The sequence below is a fragment of the Triplophysa rosa genome, linkage group LG8 (genome assembly GCF_024868665.1).
Source record: "Triplophysa rosa linkage group LG8, Trosa_1v2, whole genome shotgun sequence".
NCBI classification, from domain to species: Eukaryota; Metazoa; Chordata; class Actinopteri; order Cypriniformes; family Nemacheilidae; genus Triplophysa; species Triplophysa rosa.
This window is the reverse complement of record NC_079897.1, coordinates 11,281,982-11,306,691: the sequence shown is the minus strand read 5'-3', so window position 1 is coordinate 11,306,691 and position 24,710 is coordinate 11,281,982. Positions and strand designations below refer to the sequence as shown.

At 36.9% G+C, this 24,710-nt stretch overlaps 2 protein-coding genes across 4 annotated transcripts in view; both read right to left on the bottom strand.

Annotated features, from left to right (window-relative positions):
- Positions 1-24,710, bottom strand: part of LOC130558607 (NACHT, LRR and PYD domains-containing protein 14-like) — a 203,743-nt gene that overhangs the window by 167,386 nt on the left and 11,647 nt on the right. The window lies entirely within an intron of this gene.
- Positions 1,250-20,915, bottom strand: LOC130558611 (doublecortin domain-containing protein 2-like). The gene is made up of 9 exons (XM_057341125.1): positions 20,301-20,915; positions 19,673-19,724; positions 18,181-18,257; positions 16,997-17,131; positions 16,360-16,509; positions 16,229-16,283; positions 15,960-16,146; positions 3,536-3,582; positions 1,250-3,053 (listed from the first exon to the last, which is right to left on the bottom strand). Exons 1-9 carry the CDS (start codon positions 20,585-20,587, stop codon positions 2,112-2,114), a joined length of 1,932 nt encoding a protein of 643 aa, XP_057197108.1. The 5' UTR covers positions 20,588-20,915; the 3' UTR covers positions 1,250-2,111.

Below are 24,710 nucleotides of genomic sequence, written 5' to 3'. Positions count from 1 at the left end.
TAGCAATACAGTACTTATTATATTAATGTCTATTTCCATAAATGTTTAATCACTATAATATCCAATGTAGTACATGAATAATCAAACTTATGAATGGGTAATAACATTTACACAAGACACCAAACAATTGAAATGAAAATTCTGTCATCATTTACCCAACCTCAGGTTGTTTTAAACCTGTATAAATGTCTTTGTTCTGCTGAACACAAAGGAAGATATTTAGAACAATGTCAGAAACAGATCCCATCCCCCATTGACTCCCATAGTGTTTATTTTCCCTACTATGTCGGTAAATGGGAGAGGAGATCTGTTTGGTTACTGACATTCTTTTAAATATCTTCCTTTGTGTTCAGCAGAACAAATACATTTACACAGGTTTGAAACAACCTGGGTGTGAGTAAACGATGACAGAATTTTCATTTTTGGGTGAACTGTCCCTTTAATTTATTGTTAAGCTATTTGAAATGTGACATATAGGCTAATCATTGCCAGACAAAATGTTGCTTTTATATCTCCAATTCCTGATCCAAATAAGGCGACTGACAAACTTTCCAGCATACACAACTGATTTATGTATTACAACCCACAATTTAAACATTTGAGAATGACTTAAGTCTCTTTACATTTCCCTCCCACCCACAAGTATGCAGGGAGGGAGTCGGTGGGCTAAAAATAGATGTTGAGATGAATGAGTCATGGGTGAGGGATCTGTTGCCATCTCTCAGGTGGGAATGACTCATTCACACTGTTAACCTGACAAGTAAGCGGCATAAATACAGCACTATCTACAGAACATTTCTGGCCAGGATTATGTGTGAGTGTGCTTGGTACATATCTCTAATGTAAGATACTAGCTACTGTAATTTAATGTCATTTGTTTTGTACTATCTACTAGAATTGTGGTTTAACACTGAAAGAAATATAATAGGATAGAGCAATATCATTTTTTCCCAAGCTGCTCCTGTATTAAAGACCACAGGAAGAAAAAAAGACTTGATTGTTCTAATTTATAATCAAATAAATGACAAATAGACATTAAGGAGTACATAAGCACATTAAGTCTGAGGAAAATCACTCTAATAGCTTTGTAGTATTAAAGAGAAAAACTCGCTTAATGAAAATTCTGTCTCATTTACCATATGACTACAGCACATAAAAGGAGAATTTTTAAAGAACCGTCACAGCTATTTGTCATACAACTTGTTATACCAGAGCTTTTAAGCTTCAAACAGGACAAAAAGCACCACTTATGGCTTAAGCTTTATTCAAAATCCATACACTAACTTTGGCTGAGAATTAGCCGTTCTGAACATTCACACCCAACATGAGAACATTCCTGTGATTTCCCGGAAGGAGCAGCTGAAACATTCTGCTAAACTTCTGTTTGAAGTCATAAGGTTGCGTAAATTGATGAATAGATTACAGTTCGAGACTGTGTTGGACAGACAGACAGATATCTTATCATTCACCGCTGATGTTATTAGTCAGTTAAATCAGTTAAAATGTAAATATAATATAACAAAAACTAAAATCTTTATACAATAGTAGAGTAGACATTAGCAAAAAAATATATAAATCTACACATTTTGCTTCCACTGACAAAATAATCTACAATGAACATCTTTAGCAGATCTACATCTAATGGCATAAGCAGATATATTAGCATTACAGCTAATTTTGTTGTAGTCATTTATAGAATAGACTATAGAGAATATATATATATCCATAAATCCTACCAGGCTAGATTAGGTATGTTATTACATTTGTTCACATTATTATAATCTCAATGAAATATATTTGAATCAATGCAATTAATCTGCAGTTTTAGAGGAATAGTTTACATTAAAATGAAAGTACTATGATCATTTACTCACCGTACATGGTGGTTTTGATATGACTATTTCCGATATGACTATTTCTGCCATGGAACACAGAAAGAGACATTAAAAAGAGTGACTAAGGGTTGACAAGGCACTATTAAACAAACATAAAACTCAAAAGTTGTTCACTTGACATGTGCAATATATTTAAAGTCTTCAGATCATTTTGTGTACCACAAAGCAAGTCAGTTGGGGGTGAATTGTTCCTTTATGTTTTTTTTTTTTGTACTCTCATTCAGCATTGGTTTGTTCTTCACTCTGATCTGGACTTTCTTCTGTCTGCTCTTTCTCATTGTCTGGTTTCTCATCATTTATTTCCTCTTCTCCTTTCAGCTGCTGCTCTTCATTCTGCCTCTCTTCTTCATCTGCCTCACACTTCTCTTCATTGACATCCTTTGCCTCTGGATCTGATGTCTCTTCCTCATCTTTGATCTCTCCATCAAACTCATTCTTCTCTGCATCTTCTGTTTCTTTGTTCTCATCTTCTGCATTCTCATCCTCCTGATTCTGCTCTTCTTCTCCATTACATGTGGTTTGGTCCTGTTCTTCTGTGGTTAGGTCCTGTTCTTCTGTGGTTTGGTCCTGTTCTTCTGTGGTTTGGTTCTGTTCTTCTGTGGTTTGGTCCTGTTCTTCTGCGGTTTGGTCCTGTTCTTCTGTGGTTTGGTCCTGTTCTTCTATAGTTTGGTTCTGTTCTTCTACGGTTTGGTTCTGTTCTTCTACAGTTTGGTCCTGTTCTTCTGTAGTTTGGTTCTGTTCTTCTGCAGTTTGGTCCTGTTCTTCTATAGTTTGGTTCTGTTCTTCTGCAGTTTGGTCCTGTTCTTCAGTAGTTTGGTCCTTTTCTTCTGTGGTTTGGTTCTGTTCTTCTGTGGTTTGGTCGTGTTCTTCTGTGGTTTGGTCGTGTTCTTCTGTAGTTTGGTTCTGTTCTTTTGTAGTTTGGTCCTGTTCTTTGGTAGTTTGGTCCTGTTCTTCTGTAGTTTGGTCGTGTTCTTCTGTAGTTTGGTCCTGTTCTTCTGTGGTTTGGTCATGTTCTTCTGTAGTTTGGTCCTTTTCTTCTGTGGTTTGGTTCTGTGCTTCTGTGGTTTGGTTCTGTTCTTCTGTTGTAGATGAGTCGTCTATATTAACTTGTTCTTGTGAATTTTTCTCTTGATTAGGGTCTGGACTGACTTCTTCTACCTAATAAAAATATACAAAATAGACACATATAACATAACACAACATAACATATGGATTGTCACACTAGTATGTCTTTTGTCTCCATTTTTTCAATGGGTATTTTAGCGAAATACGCCTTTCTTTATATTGTTTCCTGCATATAGTTCTTGAGCTAGTAGTTTATGTTTACTCAAGAATATTAAAAATGTTCTCAAATCGCAACAGACATAGAGACCTCTGAGACCATATTTGTTCTTACTTTATCCTTAACCTGTAAAGTGCTGATCTGCGCTATGTGTAGTAATACTATATAAATCTGAGAAAAGTTGAACTTTTCTTGCAGAGGCTGATAGCGCAACACTTTAAAACAGGTGGGTAATTTCTTATTAACTTTGTTATAAAATGAATTATGTGTCTGCAAACTGAGTTTATGGCAGTCTTGTAAGAGTGTTAGAAATATTGATCAGGTTAGTGCTCCTAACCTGCTTGACTGCTGAACCCACCTCTGGTGAAAACTTGTCATCCTCTGCACTTCTGTCCTCTCCATCATCTGCAGAGAACAGGCATAAGATAAGAAATTTGAAACATCAGCGCCCCCTGATGGTGAGAATTAAAACTATACAGCGATTCAAGGCCCAGTTTGTTTGGATTGTGTTTGCTCTGTTTAAATACAAATCAGATTAGATGTGTTATATAGTTTAGTTATATACTGTGTATACTTCAACTATATAGTATAGTTTATCATATCACAGCTGATCTTAAAGGGACAGTTCACGCAAAAAAAAAATTCTGTCATCATTTACTCACCCTTTTGTCATTTCAACCCTGTATGACTTTATCCTTCTGCAGAACATAAAAGAAGATATTTATAGAATGTAAGTAACTGAACAATGGTGGTACCCATTGACTTGCATTGTTTTTTTTGTCTAGCAGTGAATGGGTACTGCCGTTGTTCAGTTACCAACATTTTTCAAAATATCTTCTTTTGTGTTCCACAGAAGAAAGTCATACAGGTTTAAAATGACAAGAAGGTGATTAAATGTATTTAACATTTTAGTTAAATACAAACATGTCTTCCTGATTTCTGTAAAATCACAATAAAATTTCAGTGAATACTTGATTATAAACAACATAACAAACTTACTGAATAACACAGCAACCAAATATCAGATATTGCAGATTTCATACAAGACTAAAACAAGCACATACAGAAATACGTCACACTCTTATTAAAAAGTGAAGGTTTTCTCTCATTAAATACTCGCATAATAATGGCAGTAATTAAAGGGAACCTATTAAAATGACCATTAGATTGCAACGGTGCTGTATAATTATTTCAGCAAGATTTACAGTCATACCATTGTACTCTCTAGTAAACAAGAAAATTACATGAGTGTTTTAAATAGTTAATGAGTAATAAATCCAAACAATGTGTTAGATATCAATACACTCTAAATAATTAAACAGCAGAATTAATGCGCCTCATATAAGTTCACGTTTTCCCAAATAGCAGCTATAAAAATATTGCTGTGCAGATTATAGGGTTTTACCCAGGCATTTAATGCATTTCAAATGCAAAACTGATTGAGGTTTAGCAGAGGAGATGAGGCGCTGTGGCAATAATGGGCTTCTTTGAATATTTTATGGAAATCGTTCACATTTATTAACTGTAGTCCAAAACTCTGACTGTAAGCAGGACAGCTAATGTAACAATAAACATTTAAATGTGATTGAGAGAAGAGCTTGTCTCATAAAAATGCTAAATAAAATTAAATATAACATTTTAAAACCTGCCTTCATTAATGCCCGCCGGCACAGAGGGGGCACGTCATAAAGCCTGACTAGAATGACTTGAGTTTTACCGGCTGTTTATAAGCCTACGTTTCTAGAACAACTGCTGTCGGACTAAAAATTGTACCTGCTAAGCAAGACTTTGAGGCTGCCTTCTGTGTAAATTACTTGTCTTTCCACATACAGTACAAGAGTTGTTGTCAAATATAACTAGATTTGCATTTGCTAAAGGAAATGCCAACAAACAATGCCTGGATGAAGTCATTAAGAAAGTGAGATCTGCTTTTGAAAGACCTGTGTCAGGACTTTATCACTTCTCACCGCACAAAGGTCTTAAGGACTCCAGCGGTGATGTATGCAGACATGTGAAGCTGTTAAGAGAGTCATTGGTGGTTGCTAGGCGCTTGGCCGATCCTTTAAACTCCCGCGGGTTGCAGAAGAACAAGTCCTGCTGTTTACGTGCTACTGGATGAGGTGTTTATGGATTATTTTAATAAAGACCTCCCAAGGCCCCATAAAGTATTCCAAAGTCTCATCTACATAATGTTACAAACCGAACGACACCACACACGAGACGTAATCTCTTCTCAGTGATGCTGTGCTGCCATGGGTTTCGGCTTTCCCTCGACTTCTGCTGTGCAGCACTGTTTTTACGAGCTCAACTTACTTGCATTCTTTGATAATGCGATGCATAATAAACCCGATGGAAATCAATTACACCAACAGCGGTGATTGATAAATATGAGAATATGATAATAAAATGTGCAAGTGTGATTGGAACGCCTGCACCTGGCATCAGAAGCATTAAATGGTTTTTCTGGATATGCAAATGAGGATAAAAGCCTACGCAGGCAACCAACGATGTACTAAATGTGTTTGACAGCAGCAGTTTAATCACAGGTGATAAGAAATATTAGTTTTTCTTAAATGTGTTGACTGCTGTGTTTATGAAATATTAAACAGGTAAACTGAAATGTTCTTATAAATATATTCAGTTAAGTCATAGTATAAGAACATCGTAAGTATTTAACAATTATTTTAATAATCGTTGAGAGCAGGTGTCACATAAGCTTCACAGTAAGTATATAGTAATATACTGTACTTTTACTGTATAAAAGTATATGAAGACATACAACGATTAGATGTACAACTATTAACTTCCAAAGAAAATAAAACAGAGATGAAGTAAAATTAATTATAATAGGGATCAGACATGATTCATATTAGGGATCAGACACACCCTAAAACACCCAAGAAACCACCTAGCAACACACTAAATTTATCCAGAGCAACTTACAACCACAACATTGCGATGGTGACTAATTCACAGCAATTATATTATTACATTTTATGCAGAAAACATGAATGTAGTTTAATCTACTCTTTTCCAAATGCGTTAATGATTTGTATGCATATTTATGTATATTATACACCTCATATTGTAACAGAACTGAAAGGAAAATAAAAAAAATATTTTGGACATATAGGTCGAGTCAAGGACACATAGGTCGAGTCAAGGAATGAGCAAGAAAGCCACAGATGGACAAAGAGGAGATGACCTATCACATGTTTTGTGTATTTCCAGACTGTTTCCAGACACCCTTCAAAAGCTTTCATCTCTGAAGTCAAGAAAAGTCCTTTCAAAAGCATCTGTGTGCAACACAGAAACAGGTTTTTTACTAAATGTGCCGCTCGGCTCTACAGACTAAAACCGAATCTTATTTCTTTCTTCTAATCCAATAAGCCCCCTTCAAAGGATCGTAAAAACTGTAGTTTTCAGGACGTGTGGCATGCAGGATAAGGACGTTGTTTTTTTTTTAGAACAATTCACTAAAAAATGACAGAAGACGCCACCTTGTGACACCCAGATCTCACGCTTGTCTGTGAAAATGTTCAGATGTGGCTCACTTTCAGACAGACCTGTCTGCTCAGATGTGTTTTCTGCACAGTTTCAGCATTTGTTTTTGGTGACTGTTGGAAAGCATTTAGGAGACGTTTCGATTGACTAATTCGCTTTGGCAGTGTCACCTTTTTTTTAACAGAGCAGAGGGGGAATATTAAACCTTGTTGTTTGCTTATAAAAGCGGCTTTTAGCGCGCTGATAGCCAGATTAACAAGCGCGCTTTTAATCACAGACTGCTCATAAAGACAGAGGGCTATAATGCTGTCATGGACAACAAATTAAAACTCGAGTTCAACGGAATGGGAGACTTTAGCAGCGCCTGACCTTGTGGACGTGAGACCCTGGGAAATTTAGCAGATAAAGGGCTTTTCATATCACCGCCTGCTTTTGATGACCGCAGAAGTGTTCACATTTTTAACAGTGCCCAGAAGGTTAAACTGTGAAACAACCAATAAAACAGAAGTGGGGGAGTAATCTATGAAAAAAAAAAATGTTTGGAAATTATTGTGGCAATACATTTATACTTAATGCATTTGTATTGCGCTTCAATGGTGCCATTACGGAACCTGTAACCTTCAGTCTTTCTGCAGTGTAATAATATATGAAATATGATGTGTGTGAATGTCAACATCTGAATGTGCTTTATCATCAACGATCATCATACAAACACAAAGAAACATGTTCATGATCTGTAAACTTAAAGTAGTTCTTACATTTCCAGATTTCACATTGAAACAAATATGGACTATATTTGAACATGTCAGATACTATGTCAGATATGGACAGATCTAAGCTTCACAAAACATTTAAATACATTTCGGAAAGTTTTGATATTTTCTAAAAAAATGAATTGGTCCTTGCAAGTCCTGAGAATCATGAGTCTATTCCTGAGTCTCAGCCCTCAGTAATTCAGGAATCCTAGTTTTTAATTCTGGGAGACTTGGTGACATTAACGTTTTAAACCCTTAAAAATGATGCTTTACTTCTCAGTCAGACGGCGTACTAAACGGTCAGTGGCCAGTGAAAAATGCTATTGAGTCCAGACTTTCTTCTCGCTTCCAAACTTATCTTCCGGTAGACCTCCACAAGGAATCAATAACTGTTGTGTAGTTTTAATTTAATTGAATACACTTAATATACAGTACAAACTTCAGGCCATGCGTGTGCATCCGAAAAAAAACATCTATGAAAGATATTCTGGTCTTATGGTTTACGTCCCTCCTACTGGACAGTAAGTCTATATTAGATCTTTGATATGAAGGGACTGGTGCCGTGGCTTTCCCTTACGTCAAATATAAATACTTTCATGTGGTTTTGACATTTCTTAATCAATTATTAATCAGCATTATCTTATTTTAAATTGATGATTTAAGCATGATTAACACCAACCTTTTCTGATACAGAAAGTAGAGAATAATTCATGGTTTAAGTAAGTCTCTAATGAATGCTTAGGCTCTCTCTTCCTGCTAGGTCAGTGTGACTGTAAAAGGGACTTCTTATCATCATGTTTTGGGAACATAGCCTTAGTCTGTGTAAGAGAATGCGAACGAACAAAAGATTGCGGCCTTGGTGTATATGTGTGTGTGAGTGTTCGTAGGTCGAGTCAAGGAATGAGCAAGAAAGCCATAGATGGACAAAGAGGAGATGACCTATCACATGTTTTGTGTATTTCTAGACTGTTTGCTGTCATACCTGACAATCTATGGAACCATATGTTCTACGACGTATATTCTAAAATTGTTCTGGACCTTTTGTCCTTTTACAGAGATTATTTTTTGGTCCAAACAATCACGGAAAGATGTCTTAACTAAGTACTGACGTATTTTAGTTAGCTAGTTAATAGACTCTGTTAGCATAAATACCACTGCAATTCAAATGTAAGGCAGGTCGGCCTGTGGAACTTCTTGAGAGTGCTGAAGCTGACTTCTGCTGGCAAAACTACAAATTATTTTTCTTCACTAAATTTTCTTCTATTAATTATATTCCTGACTCTGAGTCTTCTTTCATCATAACTGGTCTACGGGTCTTTTACTGTAAATCCCCTTACAGTTACTTTAAGCATGAGCAACAGTAGTGGTGATGCTCGCCTTAGCAAATACCACAAATAATTCCCATATGGCTGATTGCAGCGCTCTCAAAAGCAATTTATTATGCTATAATAGTGAAGGGAATTTGGATGTCTCACAATAGAAGACAGGGCTGGGATTTTGAGTCTTTAATCGTCTTCACATTAAAGGCTTTAATGGTTCGCTTTACCAGCACAACACTGCATTATCAGCAAGAATCAGTCCGGGATGGGACTTAATTGGAGATATTTTAAGCCACAGTTCGAGTGCGTTTCACCAATTTGGTGGGAAGCAATTTGCTGCCTTTGACAAAAATAAACTAGCATTCTTTTGGAGGGAGGGCTGGGTGAAAACTCATTACCACCTGCTCTTTGTCTAAGTGTGGGCAGAAATCAAAAGCAGGTTCATCGGTCCTCATTTTCATTCGCTGGGGTGTTTTCTTGCATTACTGTTGATTTGTCAAAGGCAGAAGGGAAACTCCTATAAGAGCCCTGTTACCAGCGAGCAGCAAACCCAAAAATGCAATTGTCCAAGCTCCGCCCAGCAACTGTTACATGGGCCTTCCATCTCAGCCAATCACGTACGCCAGCCTCTTTTTGGCCTCAATTTTTCTTTTTTTTCCCAGAATCTCATAAAAATTCAACCTGAGGACTAATCCGACACGAAACAGTATTCCATCACTAAGCTTAATTGTAAACATTAATAGTTAATGCATCAAAGAGAAATATGTTTAGATTCTCATCAATCCCTCAGACAGATGCGCCCTGTCCTCTGTCATGGGCCAGTGGGATATTTCAGTCAGTAGAGAGTGAAGAATGATGCCGTTACTCATAGCTGGAAGACTCCTCCTTGGGGGTGTGCATATATATATATATATATATATATATATATATATATGTGTGTGTGTGTGTGTGTGTGTGTGTGTCTCAGGTGGACAGACAAACAGGCCTCGCATGACCCTACACCTATTGTTTAATGTGTAGAGATCCCAGAGGAGTGAAAGAATAGTGTATTGTGTTTAATGTGTTTCATTAACACATTTTTTCTCTAGCAATAATACATAATGAATTAGGACAATGAAAGACAAAAAATGTCGTATTAATTTAATTCAGGCACAAAAAAATGCATGTTGGTCCTATTCAGGCACATTTTACTCACCGAGTCATTAAAAAAAAACAGTGAAATCAGGATTTGGATGAAAGATTTTTTTTTTCAAATAACAAAAAAGTTCTTAATGTAATAATGAAATAATAAATTAAACTGGTTTTGTTCATGTCAAATATGTTGTCAAATTAAATATGACGCAAGCAAGCTGACCTTTACATCTGATCAAGTAGAAATATATGTTTATCTGCTTTTTGTAGTGGGATTTGATACAAGAGACATTATTATTACAATTGACTGCAGGGGACAACGTTCCATAACGCTAAGTTATACAAAAATATTTGATCGACCAATCAGAATCAATTATTCCAGGGAGCATGACACAACGTAGTATAGTTGTGTAACTAGCATTAGCTCCTTTTCTAACTACAAAAACACTAAAATGTGAAGCCTTTAACTTATGTACAACTGTAAAGTACAAATTGAAATAAATCCTCTTAAAGGAACAGTTCGCCCAGTTCTGTCCCAATTCTTGAAATTCTATCTTCGTTTGATCACCCTCAATTTGTTGCAAATCTGTATGCATTTCTTAGTTCTAATGTACTGTCATATAAGCCCAGACCAGAGACCAGAGACGTGGAGATTTACAATAAACTAGATTTTTTTTAAATAACAACAGACTTCTTACTACGAAACAAGAGACCACAACTATAAACCATGCCAATGAAATGTAGTCCGGGGGGAAACACAGGCAATAGAGAACACCGGGATGCAGACAAGGCCGTGACATGAACACAGAGAAAGATATTTGAAAGAATGCTTGTAACCAAACAGTTCTTGCATGGCTTCCATTGACTATCATAGAAGGAAAAGTTACAATGGTGGTCAAAAGTGCCCCACAACTGTTTGCTTTCCTACATTCTTCAAAACATCTGCTTTTGTGTTCAACAGAACAAAGAAACTTACAAAGAAATTTCCCTACTATGGTGTATTCATTAGAACAAAGAAATGTATAGACGCCTTTACTGTTAGTAAACACTGTGACACGTTTTTGTGGGCGGAGCTTAGATGGAGGCAGAAATATCCCACTGACTGCATTTCTAATGCTAGGTAGCACATTTTGTTTGCTTGCTTTTTGACAATGACTAGAAAAATCTGATTAAGTTTTAACATTTAAGGTCACTCACTGTCTAGGACTGTGATTGTTTTTGAAAAAGTTAACTTTAACGCCATGAACCTGGCCGACCTGTACGCGCTCACTCAATGGATCCAGGGACGAATTGAAATGATTACCTCCAGTTAAGTGGCCTGACATCTACACCTATTACACCAGACAGAGAAACCAAGCGTGTATAGTAAAGATAACCTGAGAGCGTATAAATCTAAAGATGCCTGCATGTACTAACAGTGGCAAACGTTAGCAAATGCATTTACTTGAACACAAACCTGATACATAACATGAGCATTCTCACTGTTACCTCTCCCTTAATATTAATGCACTTGTGACAACTAAAGAAAACGAGATGACAAACAGTTTCCTTTATGTTTAGTTTCTGGTTAGCGAGCATACCCTATGAGTTCAAAAGCTAACGCTAACTTACGTGAAAAATAACATTGTTCCTCAGTTTCTGATTTGGGATCATAATCCACACCAACAAAAGACAGTAGCTTTTTAATCTTAAATTTTATGAAGTGAAACGCGAGCATTTTTGATGGAATCTAATGAGATCACATAGGTACAGAACACAGAAAGCACAAACAAAATGATCAAATTGTGACAAGAAAATTACATTCATACATTTATGTCTCCTTCAAACCGTCTTTTATTCTCATCTTCTGCCTGTGATTCAGATATTGCATTACTCTCATCAATGCGGGCCATGATCTAATTAGAACCTTGCGAGACTTTAGCACTTGTCACATCTCAGTCTGTTCTGAGATGCTGAAAGAGCCTCACACACACGCGCGCGCTGAGAGACTTCTGATCAGTGAAGTGAGGCAGAAAGGGAGGCACCTTAATGGCCTATTTCAGCATTATTACAGTATTGTGGATGGATTGTCACCAGGATCCCTGAGATACTGAAGTGTGAAAGCCATCAGCGGCTCTCATATGTCTCCACGCTCCTCTGATCTCTCCCTGTTATTACTGGAGTGGGGCAGAAGCATGGCAATTTCCCTCCTGTCTCTCTCGTGCACATCCACACATCCTCTCGTTCTCCTCTCGTAGCTCTCTGACTTCATTATGCGACGTGATTGGAGGATTTGCCCTACATTCACTTAACACTTGTGCCATCTGTTAGACTTCCTTGTTAATGGTGTCATTTCCTCTGCAAATCATTGATATTCAAATGTATGCACATAGCTTTGAAAGTGTTATATTCCAACACTAGTTTGACGCCTTCCAATACGCGGTTTATTTATGAAAGAGGGATACTGAACGAGAGATGCCAAATGTTTTGCCTGCGTGAAGAGCTGTTTTTTTTAATGGCAGAGCTTTACTCCGAACGAAAAATGAATGTTTAAAACGGCCTTTATGTTTCATTTATACTGTAAACGGGTTTTGTAAACAGCTCAACTTGAATTAGACATTCCAGCTATACTGCAGCCACAAAAATGTCATTAAAAATAAATAAAAAAATCACTGAATTGTATTTAGCATTTATTTAAAGTAAACATGAAATGCAATGCACAACACATCAAAACAAGACCACACCAAAGCCATCTTGTGATGATGCTAAAGTCTATGAGCTGACAGCGGATTGGTCCATTTTCAGGTGTCAACACTTAGAACACTATTTCACACTACGTGATGCCCATCTTCGCCGTTTAGACACAGATTTAGTCCCACTTCTGTATTTTTACTGCTTTTATAACAAATACTGAATAAAAGCCACAACATCTGCACACGTGCGATGCTATCACACCTATTACTCACTCCAGATTTTACCCTGCTTTCTCACCTGGCTCCTACTGTCTGTGAGTAAATTTCAAGAACACACGGAGTGGCCCAAAGGCATCCTGAAACTCAATCACAATCCGCCAAAATATGGAGAGTTCTGCTCCTACACAATTGAATAAGTGTACAGCGAAATACTGCTTCTTTAAAACACATTTAAGAGTACAGACCATACAGCAGAAAGACTACAGGCATTTAAACACGCTTGCTCTGTAATCCTGTAGGCTCCATGAACTAATCACACTTGGACATATATCAGCGGCATTGAAAACTTAATTGATTTACAATTTGATAAACTAAAAAATGCTAGGTTATTTTCAATCCAGTGTTGGGTCAAAAAGGGGCGACTCCCCAGCAAATTGGGTTAAAACTAATTTAGAACCCAAATATTGGGTTTGTCCCTTTTTGACCCAATGCTAGGTTCAAAATAACCCAGCATGCATGCTAAAACTGATTCACTCTCATTATGGGGTGCATATACAGTAGGCCTACACATACATTTACAATGAACATCTACAGTTGACCTAAAGTACTGTATTATGCCAACATTTTGTGAGGTTTTATAATGCAGAAGGCAGTATTATTTTATTATGGTTATTATTGATGTATTTTGTAAAGCCTAATTGGCATTTCGCAGACCAAGATCTATATCTCACTGGACCAATTTTGCTCTGCATGTAAACACTTTTGTTGCTGTTTTTAGTCATTGTCTACACAAAATCCCTCCCTAAAAGAACCTCTGATTCATGTCATTCATAGCAATTAAAATCATAAAGTGGAGCGTAATGTCCTTCATTCAAAACAGCAGAGTGAATGTCTGTGGATAGTTTAGAAAATCATCCTTACATAAGTTGTTGCGCGCATTCAGAAATCGTTCATAAAACAGCAACCGATTTCATAAATTGTCGCATGTGTTAGCAAATTGTTCATAAAACCACAACAATTTACATAAGAATGGCAAACAATTTCCACAGAAATCTATTTACGAACAATTTACGCCAAAATTCACTTTGATCATTTTTCTTGAGCACGATGGCCCTGAATCTGCATCTGAGAGTTTGGAGTCAGTAAAAGCTAAAGATTGGATGTGCTTTTGTTTACTTCATCACCATGGTGATTTAATCGGCTTCTTTCAGCCACCTGGGTACCAGCAAGACCCCTAGAGTGCTAATGAGGGAGAGACGCTCTCCTCTAACTACAGGCACACAAATGCACACACGCACTCAAACCCGGCGTAATAAATGACAAGCTCTTCTTACGACGGTCCTCTTTTCAAGATCAAACACTACTCATTACGTGACACTCACATTCAAACACCTTTATTTTTACTACATCTATATCAATTCAAGCACGAATCAAAGAATTCCGAAGACATTTGAAGACAAATCTGGACTGTAACTAATGGAATTTACAGGCGATCTTTGCAAGGACTATTTTTACACATAAACGTCAGTACGAGATGTTTTGGAAAAAGATGCAAGCAGTCAGCCGTGACTCTCATCTCACACCTCAGGCTGCAATCTGAGGAAACATGATGATGAGGATGATGTAATCCTTCTGGTGCCACAGCAAGCACATGAACGCTGGGCTCTCGATGGCCCACTCGCAGACCACCACTGCCATCTCTTGGTCAGAAGGGAAAACTATGTAAAATTCAGTGAATTACATCACCGTTATACAGACAATGGTGGGTGCTGAAAACGTTACTCATTACAGGTGGGTGCACACAAAGAAATACATAGTAAAAAACAGGAGTAAGAATAAAAGTCACAATCACAGTTTTCACCACATTTTAGAGGTCAAATCTGCAAGCTTAACGTGAATTATCCAAAAATATGTAAATAGTGCTAGGAATACAATAAGACAAATCATTGTCCATAAATTGAAGCTACCGTTGTAATATTTGACAAAAGCACCACACATATAGAACAGTTCACCTGAGAATACAAATTCTCTCATCATTTACTCACCTTCATGTCAATTTAAACCTGTTTGACTTTCTTTTCTCTACAGAAAACAAACGAAGATATACATTGGCTCCATTGACTTCCATTTGTATGGACACAAAACCACGGAGACATTTCTCAAAATATCTTCTTTTGTGTTCCACAGATGTAGGAGTCATGTACAGAATTTGAATGATGTAACAGTGACTAATTGATGATAGAATTTTATTTTTTGATGAACTCCTTTAATCTCTGCACCACATCTTCCTAATGTCTAGTTTTGTAAGGAGCTATGAGGCATTACAGTTCTGAGCCTCAGACAACAAGACCACCCACCTTCCTCTGTCCCTTCACTGAATGTCTGATGCATATTGCACACAAAGCTGGCAAGAGCTGTGTTCTAATCTGATTGGTTATGTGCAAACACAATGAGTCAGGTGCACATGCTTTCACCAGACCTCCAGGAAACAAGGTCGTGTTTTATAGTTCTGCCACTTCCAAGAACTCAGACAATAGATTTTCTTCATCAACGTTTTACATTCAGACATTTGGCAGAATTTTATCCAAAAGCAATAAAATTCTGATTAAAATTGCGATTAGTCGCAACTGTACAGCCCTAATGGGGTATATGCACATGGAGCGATGACGTATTTCCGGCAAAATCTCAGCCAGCTCTGTTACATCCCGTGCACGTAGCATCCATAGGGAAGAATGGTGTTTTTCACTGTCACTTCAAGGTGCACATAGGATTACGGTCATCGACGTGAATCAAATTATCCAAAGACTACGTCATACATTGACAACCAAAAAGGAGAAGCGCTTCAGGCTATCCGTTTCGAGCTACATTTACAAATATGAAAAAAGTAGACTTTTGCACTTACTTGAGGCTTGATCACAGAGGAACATAGCAATGCTCAGCCGTAGTGCTGTTTGTTCGTTGAAATTTGAATCTTTATCGCTTGATGAAAAATGACCTCAGCGCTATGAGAACGGAAGTACGTCATCACCCCGTGTGCATATACCCCATTCACTCAAATAAAAATACAGTTACCGATTAGCCTGAGATTGTGTTGGTTTATCAAATTCGCTTTAAACTTGACTTATATCTATTTAATAAATATCTTAGATCAACAGGATCAAGTTAGAGGTTTAATGTCTTACCGTCATCTAGAATGTCATGGGATGTCATGAGACCACTTCTCTTTTTGCGAATGTACATAAGTTTGGCCTGAGAGATCTCTCTGACGAGAGAGGACAGATGTTCTTTAGAGCTGTGCGCCGGAGGGCTGCTTTTGTCCTGTCCACATTCACTGCCACCCACCACTGACTTACTGACATGGTTCCCCACCTGCCAACACAAAAAATTACGATTTACTATTAAAACCATTCGGGTGAATGCACACAGCCTACATCTTTCTTTTTGTACTCACATCTCCATTTTGTCGTCTGTATTTGTATATGGGTGGTAGTGATGCTGCTTTTGACCTAAAATTATATTAGAATTACATTTGGTTTGTAAACTTAGTCTTCTTTTAAAACAATTATATTTTGCTTATCTTACCCATTAACTCTCTTCATGCCTATAGGTTTACTGAACAGGAGGTCACTGTATGGAAGCTTTTTAAATTTGTCTCTGCCAACAGCAACATAAAACTGTCCATTTTCCAACTCCTTCCCATCTGTAATGAGAGTTCCTTCAAAGGTGTACAAACTGCAAAACAAGATTTATAAAGTTAAACACTGCCAGGGCGTTTATGCAGATATAAATGATTAATTCGCCCAAATAAGGAAGGCATCCATTAACATTTATATCGCTTTTTATGAACATTTTAAGGACAATGTCCAGAAGAGCTGTTATAATCTAAGTAGATACAGTAATTGTGTAAATCTTAAATTAAGTAAATACTTTGAATTGTTGCATACTCAGTAACTTCTCCCAAAAATATAGAAAAAAATTAAATATTAATAATTACCAGTGGGTAAACACACTAGATTTTTCCTGAAAACATAAAGCTCGAAAAAGTCTAAAGTTTAATGTAAAACTGCTAGAAGAAAAGGTATTGATGAGTTTTTACAAATTATGTTTTTTTTTTATTCTTCAGAAGCTAGTGCATAAAACTGACTAAATAGAAATGTAAGCAGTTTTACTAGTGCATTCCAATCAACTGAATCATTCATTGTTTCTTAAGTGTGCATACCTCCTCACACCCCCCACAATCCTCAGGCCCATTTTCTCTGTGATCATCTCTAAAATACGTTCGAACTGGCCAATCACACGACTGGGTATCAATAATCTCACCGCTGGATTCAGGACGTCTCCATTAGCCATAACACTGAGGACACATGCACACACGCCAACAAACACACAAATCTTATTTATGACTTTGGATGTATATAAAAAAATACAAAAAACATGTTTTGCACTCAAGCTGGCATGGACTCTTTTGTGTAAATAATTACACAATGTAACTGTAGCGAGGAAGGCTGGACGAGAGCCGTGGGGCAGGAAGGCGGGGCCGGTGGCGTGAGTGATAATGAGTATCAGCTGTGCGCGCACCGGTCCCGCATGCCTCACGGGGGAGCTAGGGAGCATAAGAGGACGAGCGACGGTACTGCCGACGAGAGAGGACCGGGCCCGGAAATTGTTAAGGTTTGTGTTAAGTTTTGTGTGGCCGGCAGTCGTCCGTGAGGGGCTGCCGCCCTGTTTTAATGCTGTTTATTTATTTTTTATTAAATATGTTTAAATGTTTGCCGGTTCCCGCCTCTTTCCTTCCCTTCTATTGAACTTTGCTACAGTAACATTTTTTTAAGTTGTGTTTCGCTTAAATTTTTACTGTTTCTTTATGAAGTTTAACATGCCAAAAATCCTATGATTTTTTTACCACAAAAAAACTGAAAAATATTTTCACACATTTATACATTTCGGTATTATAATACTCGTACGCAGAAATGACAAGGTGCTGGCAACACTGAGATCAAAACAACAGTTTAACATAACAGTTACTAAAAATTAGTCGTCCAAAACTTCAGAAGTGTACATTTGATCGTTTTTGTCTCAGTAGTCATAAAGTATGTTCCAGACGTAGTCACCCATTCTCACTTCATCCCACCTTCCCTGTGCTACAGAAATTTATAGAATTTTCTAACAGACACTATTGGAAAATATTTTTTTAAATATGTGGAAATTTGTACAGTTTTTGTTTATTTGCAATATACTGACATTTTTATAAGCTGCTTGGAACCCCACTGAGATATTTTAATATATAGTGGCTCTGCTGTTATTATTTGTGCTAAGCTGGTTACAAGTTTCCCAGTGATGCTGACTGACTCACTATGGACTGAATTGTCTGAAGTTCACAGTTTTGAGAAAAGAAATGCTCACAATATTGCACAGGGCTCTTTGATGGGTTTGAGGAACCGGGCAGATACTATCATACGACTCTGGGGTATAGGTTTCATCTGCACATAGAACAGAAGAGAAACATAAGAAATGAGTATGTTCTTTACAAACAACACTAAAAGTGATTATTGCTGTATGGTTAAAATGGTCTTTATGGTTACCTTCATGCACCGTTTCATATGGCTGTAAAATCTTTCATTTACATTAAACATACTTTTTAAATGTAAATGTTTTTTTTAATAATCTCTATATTACACATAAATACCCCAATTATGACCACAAAAAAAATGCTGGGTTGTTTCAAACCATGGTATGGAGAAACTGTTGGGTAAACATAGAAAACCTGCATATTTCACCCAACAAAACAACCTAACATTATAAGAATGCCCAGTATGTTAAAGTGAGAGCAGCTCACTTGCTATCAGGGTCAGATGTTAGTTAGATTTACCGGTGTATTTAAGTGAGGGCCTTGCTCGGTTCAACCCAAACACAGGCAGACAATCGCTCTCATCTACTGTTTCAGTGTCTCTCGGGGCCCTGACGTATCCCCTGGTAACCCTGCAGGGCTCTTGTATAAAAACAGAGGGACAGTGTGTCTTTGGGTCACTACCAGGCCTCTCGGAGACAATCAGAAGCTAGTACGGACAAAGTGTGGCTCTCATCTTAAATACAATTGCCTAATGATGATTAGGACACCGTCTAACCAATTACCACAGCAACAGCCCTTTAACACAAATGGCGGACTTGAATGAAATAGCTCCTGAGTAGGTGTGACCATACTCACTTTGTGTGAGAGTTCATAAAATTTTAAGACTGTCGTAAAGTCCCTGGGCTTGTTTTTGTTTTGTTTTCTCTTTCTGTTATTCTCTGACAATATGAAATGTCACTGAGACTGTCTCTGAAGGGCTTTGTTTGCACATTGGGACTGAGCCATCTTAAACATGCATCCAAGAAGGTGGATAACAATTCACAGGTTAATAATTCATTGCTAAATGAGCCAACAACAAAGCGATTTTTTCCAGACGACAAAGGAGTCTAAACATTACACCTCGCTCAGGTAGTTTTTCTTGAACACTAAAGCAGGCGAGACGATCGCCACACTAATGATCCAAGCATGTGTGTTTAAATACGATCGTAAACTCTTTAAACAGTATTTGCTAATGTCTGTTCTCTGGGGTCGACTGTCTGCCAACAGTGTATTCAGCTTTCAATGGTACCTGGTCCCCTGGGAACTGTCATGCCATATATACTGTACCTGAGTACAGTACCAACCAACCTGTCAAAGTCATAAATACTGTAGATCAGTGATTGACTGCTACACTAAATGTTTGTGTTAAACCTTCACCTGGTTTTTTTTATTAATAGGACAAACGATTGCTAGACGTTAAGTTTGCATTACCTACACTACAATATATACATTTTTTTTGTCACATTGGGTTCATGTGTACAAATAAAACATGAGTGTGTTTCTTACCAGTCCATTTGACTGAGAAGTTCTTTTCTTCCTGGTTCCTATCTGTAAATAACTAGAATCCAAACAGAATCATTACCTGTTTTAATAAATAAAATATAAAAAACAAAATATTTCCAGACGAATATAAAGTGAATATGCATGGATTTCTTTACACAAAAATTGTAAACAGTAAATAGTAAATGTTATTATTGTTAGTTTACGGTAAGGAAAAGGTTCACTAAATGAAAGAAAAATAAAAAACAAACAAGTGTCCATGCACCATTTATGTATCTATTATTAATAATATCTAAAAAAAAATTCGACCAAAATGTGTCTTGAACATATGCTTTGCAAAAATGGAAAAAGGTAATTAAGCGCTATAAAATTGGATTCGCGAGTGTGTCCAGAGTGTGCAGAGTTGGAGATTATGTAGGTTGCTGGTTCGAATCCCATGAAACACACATAAATCGTGTAATGTCAAAAATGTGAACAACTGATAGATAGATAGATAGATAGATAGATAGATAGATAGATAGATAGATAGATAGATAGATAGATAGATAGATAGATAGATAGATTTTCCCCAAGTCAAAGCTATACAACTTTAAACAATATTACTAAAAACCGTCATGTTTCAGAGACATCTTACTCTATTTTCTTGAACTTCTCTCGTCCAGCAGCCACATACTGCTCTCCGCTTCTCAGGTGCTCCAGTGAGTCTACTCTGTGTCCTGCTTTGGGCGTGTAGATGTTCCGCACCGCTCCAAACGGAGCGCGCACGCCACCCGTCACCTCCCGCAGCAGCGTGTCGAAGGTCGACACCCGTTTCGCGTTGACCACCAAACGCCTGGGCTCGTAATACGGATCTCCATTCCGATAAAAATAAATGTTTTTCACTTCGGGTTGAGACAGAAAGTTTGGCTTTTCCGCACTCATGGCCGCGCAAGGTGAAAGTTACCGATGGAGAAAAGTTGCGTAGCGCGCAATGGGGCGACTTTATCCAGTTATATATCCAGTGCAATGCTGTGCATGTTAACATCATGGTCGTAGCAACCCATATGCATATTTCAGCTTCTTTAAATGACTGACTAACATGCCTTTGCAAAACAATAAACAGCCAAAGTGTGTAAGGTGAAAAAAATAAGATCTCCAGAAGGTTGAAGAATAAACGCGATGTGCATATCATGAGCTCATTAGATTAAAGATTACTATACATAAGCACAAAAGCTAAATGACGGTCTTTAAGAACGCGTGGAGTGGGCGCTTGAGCATCTCCCGCAATGAACGTGTACGCGCATTGAGCGCGCGGCGCGGCGGGTATCATGGGAACTCTTGTGTTATTTCGCATGGTTTCTATAGTAACATTACAATCTAACTAAAGCCGATTTAACTGATGCAATTAAAGTTGGTAGAACCTCGGTGTTTTTATTAAATATGGATTGTGTGCCCTCATAAATACCTTTTTGTGATTAAACATACTTTACATCCAGACGTAAATGTATGGAATCATATACTATTAGTACCAGTATAAGAGTCATAAAAGCACACTCGGTCTAATTGGACACTAAGGAATTAATGTACAAGTCCTCTGTTGCTCTTAATCTAGATATATCTTGGAACAAAAAAACATGTTTGTTTGGTGTGTTGCATAACAACTGTGTTAAATGCTTTGACCATTCACAAGATTAGTGTCAGGGGAAAATCGAGTTGGAAATGTGGTTAATTAAGACTTCTCTCTGCACATGTGTGGGAAAAACCTGATTTTTCTGTGACAAATTAAATAATGTCCTATCCCATGAAGGGGAGTGTGGGGCACAATGCATTTTGGTTTAAGCTCCATCATTGAAAAAATATTTGGGTTTGAGTTTCTTCATACAAGCAACATATCTCTGCTACAAAAGAACAATTAAAGGTTGTTTCTAGAACCTATCATTTTAAAATAATTAAAACGACAGTGTGAGAAGTGCAAATGTTACACTAAGTGAAAATTAAACTTACATTTATACAAAACTATCTTCCAACGGGCGTTTCGGCCGCCTTTTTATTTTTTCGAGCTTGAGCCTTCTCGACCAATCACGTTCCTCGCATGTAGTTATGGAAACGACAGGTCTCTATCATTGGTTTGCTGTGAAAAGGGAGCTTGACGTTTCAGAAAAGTTGAACTTTTCTTCAACCTCAAAAGACGCTCTGAGCTGCAGAAAAAGACGCCGGCGCTGGCGTTTAAAAAAGCGCTCAGGACTTTTTTTTGAAAACACGGTTTATTACATAGGATTATAATGTAATGTATAATGTAAGTCAAGTCTGAACATGGCCTTATTCAGATTTTCTCATCCTTCGAATTATACTCATCAAAAACTGTTTTTATTATCATTAGCATTAAAAAAATGCAGAAGAGGGTTAGAACAGAATTATATTTTTAATATGACAAAACTTTTTTTCAGAATTATATTTTTAATATGACAAAACATTTTTTCTACAACAGCAAACACCGCAACATCCCCAGCAGCCTCCTCAACATCAGCTATAAGGTATTTGGAAGAATGTCAGTAACTAGACAGATCTCATCCCCCATTGATTCCCATATTATTTATTTTCCCTACCATGGCGGTAAATGGGGGATGAGATCTGTTTGGTTACTGACATTCTTCCAAATATCTTTTGTTGTGTTCAACAGAACAAAAACATTTACACCGGTTTGGAATAATCTGAGGGTGAGTAAATGATGACAGAATTTTCATTTTTGGGTGAGCTATCCCTTTAAGGTTTTTGGACAACTTTATTCACTTAAGTTTCTAATCCCAGACTTGTTAATAGGTGCAACTAAAATATTTGAAAACTTTTGAACATTAGAATGGTCTTTTCTGTTCTGTTTCTTTTTCAAAACAGCATCATGGCATTTGCTGCTTTATCAAGCATCCGTACACTGTAAAAAACGACACAGCTATTTACTTAAAAAAATTAAGGTAACAGTATTACACAAAATATTTTTAAGTACTTTAAAGCATATTTTTAATGCAATATTCCACGAATAAATCAAGTAAAATTACCTAAAATATTTAAGCACGTCACATGATAAACTTTAAAAAATCAAGAAGAAATACTATTTTGAGCATTGGAGATAACTTCTTGATCTTTTTTAACTTCAGTTTAACATTTATTATTGTTTGTAACATATATGATGTACAAGTAAGCTGAGAGTTGACTCATACTGACATTAGCAGCATTACTGTTCACTGTGTGAAAAAACAAACAGCTTGAGCTATCCCACAACCTAAGCACAAGCACCACTCTTCTGAAAGATGGTAACCACGAAACTCAGAAATAACAGAATATCTTCTAAATCTCAAAGACAACTGAACAATAAACACTATCAAGTCTTTCATTTTATTCTAAAGCACATAAAATAGCACTTTTTCACAAAAATGACTCTCCTAATGCTGTCGCATGCAGAGCATGCTGGGAACTCTAAATTCACTGCTCAGTTAGGGAAATTAATTTAAATAATTCATGTAGTTCCACCACAAAATAATTAAATAAAGATCCTTTATCCAATTTTAAGTGGGTTGAACATGATAAAATTAAGTTGAATTCACTCAATTATTTGTGCATTTAGAATTCCAAGATATTTCTATAATTTTAACTTAAATCTTGGTTAAAAAAACAAGAACACAATTGTATTAAGTCAAGTTTACTCAATTAATTTCATGAAATCTACTATGACACATAATCATTTTTTACAGTGTATTGATACACGTATCAGCAAGGAATGCATCGCAATATACAGTATTGCTGTATTGATGTTTTGAGCACAGCCATATTTAAAGCCTTGTTCCATGTGCCCCTTTTATACTTTGAGCACCTGCCCCTTTAAAGGTCTGTCCTGTTTAAAGACATGTCACAAAGTACAATGATATGACACGTGCGACTTGATTACACACCAGATGTTAAACAAAACTGAAATGACTCTCAGTACCATAAAAGTGAATAGAGACAATAACTGTAATTTTAGTAAATGCGGACGTATAGGCTAAATCTATATACTCATATTGTTTACACAAATTGCTTCAGATTGAAATGATTTGTATATGGACCATTTACAGTATAAGATGCTTTAATGTGCTGTCAGTTCCCTTGTCCCAATTCACTTTCACTGTATGGATCGAGAAAAGCTTTTTTAATGCAGGTGTGGAACATTTAAAAAATATAGTTTATTTTTGGTTTAATTTTCTGCAAACAAGTTTCAAGAATTAAGAGGGATAAAAGCATCAGGGCACAAAACAAACAAAGAAACAAATTATTACCCAAGAAAAACTGCGTTCCTTATTAACTTTCAGAGGGAAAAAGATAAATGCACCAAAACATTTATTATAAGTACACTTTAAATTATTTAATTAATACAATTGTAATATTTATCTAACCATAACCCATTAACCTGCTGTCTGCTATAAAACGAGCTCTTCTCGGCAGAGTTTACAGTGTTCTGACTTACAGATCTTTGGGGAAAACATCAAAACCAGCAGAGGTCTCCAGACACACCACACTGTGAAACCCTTAAGCCCAATTTATGGTTCGGCGTAGGACCTACGCCGTACGTTGTACTGTTCTTTAGTAGCTTCTGTTCTGTACTGAATGTGCTACTGTATACATCCCATACATCCGCGTGATTCACATGGGTTACTTGACAGTGACAAATTGTGTGTCTTTTATTTGCTGTTTTTATTAACACAGACTGTATTTGTGTTATTTACGTGTTTATGCTTTACCCGTTACGCTTACCTGCATATACGTTCACTGGCCACAAGATGGTGCAGTATGTCAAATAGAGAATAAAATAAACTCATCCTGTTGTGTTATGGGGAGTCCAACTGCAGTCCAACTGGCTTGATGAAGTTAAGCTTTTTTAAATACATCTATGCAGTCATTCATAAATCAAAGTGTATATATAATTTGATCAAATACGTGCATTTCTTAAATGCTCTTAAATTTACCATCATATAAAAAAAGTGATTTGCATATGAAGAGTTTGGTTCCAAAACGAGATAACTCCGTTTTTAAAATG

Excerpts from the sequence above, each read along its gene's own strand:
- LOC130558611 (XM_057341125.1), bottom strand. The coding sequence starts at position 20,587 with ATGAGTGCGGAAAAGCCAAACTTTCTGTCTCAACCCGAAGTGAAAAAC. Across the intron at positions 18,258-19,672 it reads CTTCTCAGTCAAATGGACTG|ATGAAACCTATACCCCAGAG; the intron begins GTAAGAAACACA and ends TTCTATGTGCAG. Across the intron at positions 3,583-15,959 it reads CCATGACATTCTAGATGACG|ATGATGGAGAGGACAGAAGT; the intron begins GTAAGACATTAA and ends TGTTCTCTGCAG.